Source organism: Scomber scombrus, chromosome 13 (genome assembly GCF_963691925.1).
Source record: "Scomber scombrus chromosome 13, fScoSco1.1, whole genome shotgun sequence".
Lineage (NCBI taxonomy): Eukaryota > Metazoa > Chordata > Actinopteri > Scombriformes > Scombridae > Scomber > Scomber scombrus.
In genome coordinates this window covers 26,902,502-26,912,430 of record NC_084982.1, presented here as the reverse complement: position 1 = coordinate 26,912,430, position 9,929 = coordinate 26,902,502, and the positions used below count along the sequence as shown (strand labels likewise).

Sequence of the window (9,929 nt, the reverse complement as noted above, 5' to 3'; positions counted from 1 at the left end):
CAAACTTTCATTTCTTTACTTCTTGTTGAATAAATCTAATTAAAATCAAATGTGACAGAAACCAATATACATCTATCAAAGGCAATGACTAAATCAAAAACACGTGGTATAATTAATTCTAATACACAAACACGAGTCCAACCTGGTGTGATCTTTGTCAGCTAAAATAAATAATTAGTATTCATAACCGCATCTGAGAGTCTGAGCTGGTGTTGCCTTCCTCCCCCGTCTGGGAGACCCCTTCATTAACGATTTAATTCAGCTCATCTGACACACCTCTTGATACCAACAAGCATAGTGGGATAACAGAGCAGTAATAAATGAATTACATCGAGTGCAAAATGAATGACGTTGCAATGTCAACAGCGGGGGGCTTCTGTGCTGTGTAATGTGAGCTCTGGCGCGTAGCATTGAATTAATGAATTAATTTTCACTAGATAAAGCACAGCATGTTGCCTGGCGAAGATTTAAGCTTGGAGCAACTCAGTATGATGACATTCGCCCTCAATCAAGTCAAGCCTTTGCATTTATCCTTTACTAAATGATACAATCACATTTACTATTTTGATTCATGGTCTTAGATTAGAACACGTTAGACAAATGTGTTTTATGTTAGTTCAGCTTGTTCTTAACCCTCCTGTTGTCCTCGAGTCAAGGAAGGAAGGGAGGAAGAAGGAAGGAAAAGAAGGAAGGAAGGGAGGGAGGGAGGAAGGATGGAAGGAAATAAGAGATGAAGGAAAGCAGGAAGAAGGAAGGAAAGGGAAAGGAAGAAAGGGAGGGAGGAAGGAAGGATGCAAGGGAGGAAGAAGGAAGGAAAGGAGGGAGGAAGGAAGAAAGAAAAGGAGGAGGAAGGAAGGGAGGAAGGCAGGGAGGAAGAAGGAAGGAAGGAATGGAGGAAGGAAGGATGGAAGGGAGGAAGAAGGAAGGGAGGAAGGAAGGAAGCAGGAAGAAGGAAGGAAAGGAAGAAAGGGAGGGGAGGAAGGAAGGATGCAAGGAGGAATAAGGAAGGAAAGGAGGGAGGAAGGAAGGGAGAAGGAAGGAAGGGAGGAAAGAAGGAAGGAAAAAGGGAGGGAGAAAGGAAAAGAGGAAGGGAGGAAGGAAGGAAGGAAAGAAGGAACAGTCAAAACAGACGGGGTCAATTTGACCCGGGAGGATTACACGAATTAAAAGAGTCATACTAAAGTAATCATCAGCATGCACGTTCAACTGAACTTTACTTCACGGCATTTATTTGAGTTGTTCTCCCCTGACTTTATTTATATAGCACCTCTCATACAGGGTAACCCTTACATACTGTTTAGGGTCAAATTTGACCCCATTTTGACATGAAAACAAGCAATATACAAAATGTCAAAATTCTGTGTTTTTTGTGCAGCTGGGTCAGTTTTTATTGATGGTTTTAATGGTTGTAAAGAAACCTGCCATTCAAATTTTGTTGCATCCTTCACTTTAAATAAATGAATGTAAATAATGACGGCTTTTCAACTTGAGATCATAATGTAGTGTGATTGTGAATGGTAAGATATTTATTGATATATGGGAAATATATTTAGTAAAACATTGGCATAAGGACTAATTATAAAGGGAATAAAACTGATCGGCTCCACACAGTGAAGGGTCAGAATATGAACAGTATGTAAGGGTTGATGTAATGTTCAAAGTGCTTCACAGCTGATTGACAAGGCTGATAGAAGAGACAGACCCGAGGACAACATGAAAAAAGGAATAATGATAATCAATCAATCAATCAATCAATCTTTATTTTGTGACGGCCTCATGGCCTCTGACCTGGGTTGATTGGTTGTCTGGGATTTGGGGAGTGGCTCATCAGGAGAGATGGTTAGCACCTGGATTTGTGTGGATGCCTCTTTTATAAATAGAGCATCTGGGCATTTACTCTCTCTCTCCTGTTTGAGTTGCTGGGTTTGTTTTGAGCTTTGGTTATTTATATTCTTGTTTCATTTCACATTTATACACATTCACCACACACCCATACATTACAAACATTACTGATGAACTGACATACATAGTTATTTTAGTTTAATTCAATAAATGTATGTTTTCTAGTTTAAAGTCATGTGTGGTCTCCATCTTTTGTCCTACCTCTGAGCCAGGTTGTGACAAAATGGGGGCTCGTCACATTGGATTTTGGTAGTATTTTGTGTTGATTTTGGATGGAGTATTGCACATGGCTGTGGTGTTTTGTTGGTTTGGGGAGCTTTATTCTAATCCGTTTTTTTTCCTCTTTCTTTTGGGGCTCATCATTTTGAAGTGAACAAGTTGTGGTATGGCAATATTTTAATTGGTGTTCTCCTCGGTTAGGCATAGCAGCAGGCTCTAATAGAGGGTCTGTTGCATGGTGTCTGTAGTGTGGCGGGGAAGGTGGTTAGAGCGGTTGTCTCAGGATCACGTCCAGGGTTTGTTGGGGGGTCGCTGTTTTATGCAGTTGCTCTCCACGGCCACTGGGTTACAGTGAATAAATACCTGCCACCGGTACCTGTCCGAAGACTAGGGATGAGTTAAGTTAGATAGAGGATTTTACTAGTCAGTTTAGTATGGGGAGGCACCAGTTCTTGTTTGCCATTTGTTGTGTCGCATGTTCTGTTTGCGTTTACCTCATTTTGATTGTCTAGGTTTCTAGATCTGGTTGGTTATGGCTAACATTGTGGAGGAGTTTCTTCAGTATCCCTCTGAGGAATTGCTGGAGCAGTGTACCAAGGAGCAGCTGATTAAGGTTGCCCAGCATTTCTCTGTTGCAGTGGAGCCCAAACGCACAAAGGACAACCTGAAGAATATCATCAAGGCTAACTTGCAGGAAGGAAAAATGTCTGCATCTGCTTTAAATGGGCAAACTACTGGTTCGCATTTTGATGTTGCCAGTAATTTGAGATTGATGCCAAAATTTAATGAGAATGATGTAGACACCTTCTTCTGTCTGTTTGAACGTGTTGCTGATTCCAGATCTTGGCCTGATGAGGAACGAACCTTAATGTTGCAGTGTGTCTTTACAGGTAACGCTCAAGAAGCCTATGCTGCGCTATCTTCAGAGGACTGTAAAGATTACAGTGTAGTAAAGTCATCTGTTTTGAAGGCTTATGAGTTGGTTCCTGAGGCCTATCGTCAGCGCTTCAGGAACTGGCGAAAGACTGGTACACAAACACATGTGGAGTTTGCACGGGATTTGGTCACGCATTTCAATCGCTGGTGCTCTTCATCTGGGGTAAACACATTTGAGAAATTGTCTGATTTAGTAGTTTTAGAACAAGTTAAACAATCTGTGCCTGATTACATTGCCACCTATATTAATGAGCACAAAGTCACCTGTCCTAAGGAGGCTGCAGTGCTGGCCGATGAATACGCATTAACACACAAGCGTATCTTTGGTGAGCGAGGTAGCAAGGAAAAATATCAGAAAACAGATTATTTTTCCCCAAAATTGGATCAACCACCTAGTGGGAAAAGTGATCCAAATGTGTGTAATTATTGCCATCAAAAAGGTCATTGGAAGAATGAATGTCCTTTATTAAAAGAGAGAATGAATGCAGCACATGTGAAGTCTGCTGGTTTGGCTACAACTATCCATACTCCCAAATTTGGAGGTGACCAAAAACTGGTAGCTCCATTTCAAATGGAGGTTAAACAGATAGAATCTTCTGAAATTGATGCGGGTTATGCCCCATTCATGTCTGATGGGTTTGGCATGCTAATTGGAGGTGATTTAAAGGTTCCAGTCAAAATACTGAGGGACTCAGGAGCTTTACGCACATTTGTGAGGGAAGCAATATTGCCCTTTTCTCCACGTACAGATACAGGGGGCTGTATTCCGGTCAGAGGGATGGGCTTGACACCTTTTTTTGTGCCTGTACATAAAATGTTCTTGTCATGTGATCTGGTACAGGGGGAGGCTGAGGTTGGTGTTCGCCCTGAGTTGCCAGTGGAAGGTGTTGACATCATTCTGGGAAATGACCTGGCAGGAAGTAGGGTATGGTCAGACGATGTAGAATTTGATAGTCTACAGCTACCCGATGTGTCAATCCCACCAAATACCATAGGGGTTGCATCCTTGTCATTTCCAGAAGTCCCTGAAACTGAGCAAGCAGCTTGTACTGTGGAAACAAAGGGATTTAGTGAATCAGAGCCAGCAGTTATTTCAGTCTGTGCTGTGACTCGTTTAATGACTGCTGCACTGACTGATAGGAGAGAAAAATGTGATGTAAAGAAATTTGCATTGTCATTGCCACCTGATCTTTGTGTTTCTCGTTCAGAGCTGGTGAAAAGACAAAAAGCGGACCAATCTTTGAAGGGTGTGTATGATCTGGTTTTGCCTACAATGCAGGTAGGAAAGGTGAAGCAGGGATATTTCCTTTTGGACAATGTCTTAGTTAGAATGTGGGCTCCTCATGGTGAGACATTCAGTGGTGATCCTATTGTGCAAATTGTGTTGCCTTTAAAATTTAGGAACGCCATAATTCAGACAGCTCATGATAATGTTGCGGGACATATGGGTGTAAAGAAAACGTATGATCGGGTGCTTAAGTATTTTTTCTGGCCACTAATGAAGCGTGATGTTTCTGCATATGTAAAGACATGCCATACTTGTCAACTTACAGGCAAACCTAACCAAAAGATCAAACCTGCTCCTTTGTGTCCTATTCCTGCAGTGAGTCAACCTTTTGAGCACCTGATTGTTGACTGTGTGGGTCCTCTTCCCAGGTCTAAGTCAGGTTGTTCTTATTTGTTAACCGTAATGTGTCAGTCAACTAGATATCCAGCTGCTTATCCTCTACGTTCGATCTCTGCAAAGTCTGTTGTTAAGGCCTTGACTCAGTTCATATCTGTGTTTGGCATTCGCAAAATAGTACAGAGAGATCAGGGGTCAAACTTTACATCTCGGCTGTTTGCGCAAATCCTTGAACAACTTCACATAAAACGCAACAAGGCTACAGCATACCACCCTCAGAGCCAATGTGCACTTGAGCGCTTTCACCAACATTTGAAATCTTTGCTGCGCGCTTACTGCACAGAGCTAAAAGCAGATTGGGAGGAGGGTTTGCCATGGCTCTTGTTGGCAGCGAGAGAGGTTGTCCAAGAGAGTACAGGATTTAGTCCTAATGAGCTTGGTTTTGCTCATACTGTCCGTGGTCCCTTGTCTGTGGTGTATGATCAGTGGAAGTCGACTGATCCTTCGCAGAATTTGATTACCTATGTTAATGGGTTTAGGCAGAGACTATATGAGACTTGGGGTGGGGGACGTATTGGTAGGTGATGGGACAGTATATGAAATTTAATTTTTTGATTTTTCGTTGCAGGGTTGGAGGTGGGGTGTGGTTCTTGTGGAGGGGGATGTGACGGCCTCATGGCCTCTGACCTGGGTTGATTGGTTGTCTGGGATTTGGGGAGTGGCTCATCAGGAGAGATGGTTAGCACCTGGATTTGTGTGGATGCCTCTTTTATAAATAGAGCATCTGGGCATTTACTCTCTCTCTCCTGTTTGAGTTGCTGGGTTTGTTTTGAGCTTTGGTTATTTATATTCTTGTTTCATTTCACATTTATACACATTCACACACACCCATACATTACAAACATTACTGATGAACTGACATACATAGTTATTTTAGTTTAATTCAATAAATGTATGTTTTCTAGTTTAAAGTCATGTGTGGTCTCCATCTTTTGTCCTACCTCTGAGCCAGGTTGTGACAATTTGTATAGCGCCAAATCACAATAAAGTTTTCTCAAGGCACTTTACACATAGAGCAGGTTCTAAACCGAACTCTTCAGGTTTAAATTTTAAAGAGACCCAACATTCCCACATGAGCAACACTTAGCGACAATGGCAAGAAAAAACTCCCTTTTAACAGGAAGAAACCTCAGAACCAGAACCAGGCTCAAAGTGGGCGGCCATCTGCCTCGACCGGTTGGGGAAGAGAGGAAAGAGAGCAAGAATAGGAGAGAGAGAGAAGCACATAGAAAATAAACAATGAAGCTAGAAGGTCCGGGACAGGAATCTGTCATCCGGACGTCTACAGGCCCAGATTACCTGTGAGACGAGAAAGCACAGACAACTCCGGGGAAGAAGTTTAGGTTATTGAATGCATTAATAGTACATGAATGTTATTGGATATAGATGGATGGATAGAGAGAGAGAGAGGAGGAGAGAGGAGCTCAGTGCATCATGGAGGTAGGAGTCCCCCGGCAGTCTAAGCCTATAGCAGCATAAACTAGGAGCTGGCTAACTATAAGCTTTATCAAAAAGGAAAGTTTTAAGCCTGCTCTTAAAAGTAGAGAGGGTGTCTGCCCTCCGGACCGAATAATAATGCTTGTGTTGTCTCAACTCTCAGATGAATGTCACTTTAGATCAAAGCAAAAAGCTAAATTAAATTGTAAATTGTAAAAAAAATATTTGCATATTCATAGATTCTAGATTTTGTCAATTAGTGAGAGGGAAGATAAGTTATTTTAAGGATTTTAACAAAGTGATGGAACTTTTTTGGTGAAAGAAAAGGTTGCGTGTGTTTATTCGAAAACTGTCTGAAACATGTCTTGGGGGGGGGGCTTTTATTTTAGTTCTTTCATCTATTGGTGATTACTATGTAATACACAAAAAAATGCCCTTTCTTCTGCTTTTGTTTCTTCTTTTTGTTCCGCTGTTTGAACAGTATTTTACTTAAGGTGATTGTGAAATATTTAGTAAAAATGATCCTTATTCTCACTGTGTTGTATGATGAAAGTGGCTTCTGCTGGTCATTGTGTGTGTCTGATGTTTATGCACCCCGGGCAGATTGTTTGAAAAATTCAAATTGCAGAGAAAATCAATCATTTTGAAGTCAGTATTCATACCAGTGGGATCCTCAAATTGGTGCTGATATGAAAATACTGACGACAAAGAAGAACTGCAGCAAGAAATCAAAAGAGGGCTTCGCCTCTGTCTGCTTGTGCCAAACACACCATATAATAGTTAGATCAATAGATGGTTGGTTAATACATATAATAAAGAAAACCATCTATTTTTAACAGCTAATATATAATCAGTGTAGCTGCAAATTCTTTGTTTTTATCTGAAATAGATCACACATGCAAAATGTAAATGTAAGAGAGCTTTCAAATCCTTTCATGTAATGTTTTGGACGTTAATGAGGCTTCAGAGATCAATCAAAGAAACAAATCAGCAAATGTGTGCAGTATGGCTTGGAGGGAAAAAAACCCCAAATCACATTCACTCTTTTCTATCAACATTATCTAGATTTATAAGTTATGATTGCTTTACTCTGCTTGTGAAGCTAGAGCTCAAACCTTTTAGTCAACATTGAAGGTTCAGCCTTGGGAAGATAAGAGAGAGGTCCAATCAGACAGTAATAGCCATTTCCGAGTGACTTTGGCAGCTTGTCCTTATAAGAAAAACAACAATATAGGTCTGAAATAGATGCGGGCACAAACAACCCCTACTTGGTAAGATGATATTTTCCTCATTATGAGGATGTGGGTCGGGTGGACGGCTTCATAGTTAGATGGCAAAAACTGTACTTTGCTGCAGGAGACTGCTGTTTGTTCCTTGTTTCCAACCGTGAGTGTCATGTTTCCAACCTCAAATTAACATTTTGGGTTTAAAAAAAAAACCCTGTTATGTTGTGGTGTTGACTGTTGACATGAACAACTTTAAGGAACTAAATACTACATTTCAAGTGATGATTTTAAAACCCAAACTATAATCTTTCTCGAACCCTAACCAAGTAGTTTTTGTGCCTAAACCTAACCAGAACTTAACCACAGTTCTGGTTAGTCACAACATAAAACATTAGTAGTATTTAGCAGTGATGTGTAACAGTTTTGGGAAGAGACATATTACTATGGGTCAATATGGAGTCCAGGTTACAAACAACCAGGGTTGGGAAGGTAACTTTGTAAATGATATAGGTTACAGATTACTAGTTACCATATTTAAAATGCAATAAGTAATGTAACTATTTCAATTACTTAAAGTAATGTAACTTATTACATTTGATGACTTTTTTCTAATTTTCTAACCAATGTTTCCAGCTGTTAGGGCAAATGTTCCCATTAAGCACCAAAATCTAAGTCCAGCTGTTTTTCATGGATACTGACATGATTTATAAGGGAGATCATTTCTTATAAAGCAACATTTATCTCTCATTGTAAAATGTATTCATTAGTTCATGTAGATTTTGGAATATAACATAAAGATATTTGATGAATAAAGTGGGTTTAATTGGTACTGTGACTCCATTTAAGACCATGTGTGCTCCAGATAAGCCCATATCATGATTTATTTACTAAATATAAAAAAATAATATTGATTTCAAAGAATTAAAAACATCAATATATGTATTCAGTAACATGTTAAATATTTTAAAAAATGAGGAAAAAACCCTCATGAGCTAAATCTTAAAGGTCTGACTTCAGATGTAACCTCCTTTGTAATCATCAACATTTTCATCAGTAACTGTAACAGATTACGCCGTTACTTGTAACTACTTACTCCCCAACACTGCAAACAACCCATGTGGTCTGTGCCCCATCTGTCCTAAAAAAGACCCTGAAAACATTCATATATGCCATTAGGGAATTCAAATAGACCTGTTAGACTTTAGTGCTTACTAGTTGCTTTACATCAAGCCTGTTGCACAAGTGAAATAAAGGAAGTGTATGTGAGAGACAGATGAGACACATCAGACCAGCCAGCGGGGGGTTGGCTCGGCTATTTATTTATAATCTTGGGTGGTAATATTGCTCCCAGTCAGAAGTGGTAGCATTTACTGTAATAATGTGATAGTCTGAATGCAGAGTTTTCTCCAGCTAAGCCACAGTGGCACACAGTGGAGTTTGGTCATGAAACTTTCATCAGCAGCCCGGTGGCGTGGAGTTCCTGAATGTCTGCACTAAATTGCCCCAGGGTCATAAATACTTTATCAACAGCAGACACCTCAGCAAAACAACTCCCCAAGGCTCTCTTCCCCTCTCACTCTCTTTGTCCCTACCTCTCTCCCACCTCTCCTCTCTCGCTCTCTCGCTCTCTCTTTCTCTCTCCACCCCCACACACTCTTTCACTGGCACTCCACACAACTCTGCTAGGTAGTTTAAAGTATTTGACCCTCTCAAATGCACTATTTCTCTATAACTCACACATAACCTTACCGATACTACTGTAAATTATGCTCTCATGTAATATAGAGTCAGTGTACCGGCACATACGTTTATGGCACTTCATTTTTGATGCAGTATATTCAGCTACTATAAAACAAGGATCTTGCCTCCTTTTCTTTGACAATTTATTGAAAAAAATCACAACATCAAAAGCTCCAAAACCTCACAAAACTCTAACTTGTATCTTGTAAAGCACCGTCTTTGATCTGGTGCCAGCAATTCAGCCTAGTCTGCTTAGTTTTAATACTGCAGCCTTTCTCACAGTACCATGTATGGTTGAGTTTTCAAGCAGAACACCAAGAGTGGTATTCATTCAAAGAACCTCAGCAGACCTTCAACAAGCTGGAGAACAAGTACACCTCTGAAAGCATGAACGCCTGATGTGAATAGAAGAGAAATAATGTTCAGATCCTGCAGTTATCCTGCAATCACTGAAACTGGTAAAAAGTAAAAGTAGAGATGAATCCAGCTGTGAATGTGCAGTAGATCATCATTTAAAGCGATGCACCGTGCGCTGTTTCAGTTCCCTCACACCTGGCATGGACCGTCCATCTCATCACAAAATGTCCTGACTCACTTTTTACATCTTAAGCCTACTTTAACCTTCGTGTCGTCCTCCCGGGTCAAATTGACCCCGTCTGTTTTAACTGTTCCCTCCTTCTCTCTTTCTTTCCTTCCTCTCTTTTTCCTCCCTTCCTCCTTTCCTCCCTCCATCCCCTTTCTTCCTCCCTTCTGTCCTTTCTCCTCCCCTCCCTCCTTCTTTCCTT

The 9,929-nt window shown here is 40.6% G+C and overlaps 1 protein-coding gene across 1 annotated transcript; it reads left to right on the top strand.

Annotated features, from left to right (window-relative positions):
• Positions 1-2,820: 2,820 nt before the first annotated feature.
• Positions 2,821-5,711, top strand: LOC133992986 (uncharacterized). Its single transcript, XM_062431797.1, has 2 exons — positions 2,821-3,220; positions 3,899-5,711. Exons 1-2 carry the CDS (start codon positions 2,825-2,827, stop codon positions 5,264-5,266), a joined length of 1,764 nt encoding a protein of 587 aa, XP_062287781.1. The 5' UTR covers positions 2,821-2,824; the 3' UTR covers positions 5,267-5,711.
• Positions 5,712-9,929: the final 4,218 nt, after the last annotated feature.

Excerpts from the sequence above, each read along its gene's own strand:
- LOC133992986 (XM_062431797.1), top strand. The coding sequence starts at position 2,825 with ATGTCTGCATCTGCTTTAAATGGGCAAACTACTGGTTCGCATTTTGAT. Across the intron at positions 3,221-3,898 it reads GCTGGTGCTCTTCATCTGGG|GGGGAGGCTGAGGTTGGTGT; the intron begins GTAAACACATTT and ends GATCTGGTACAG.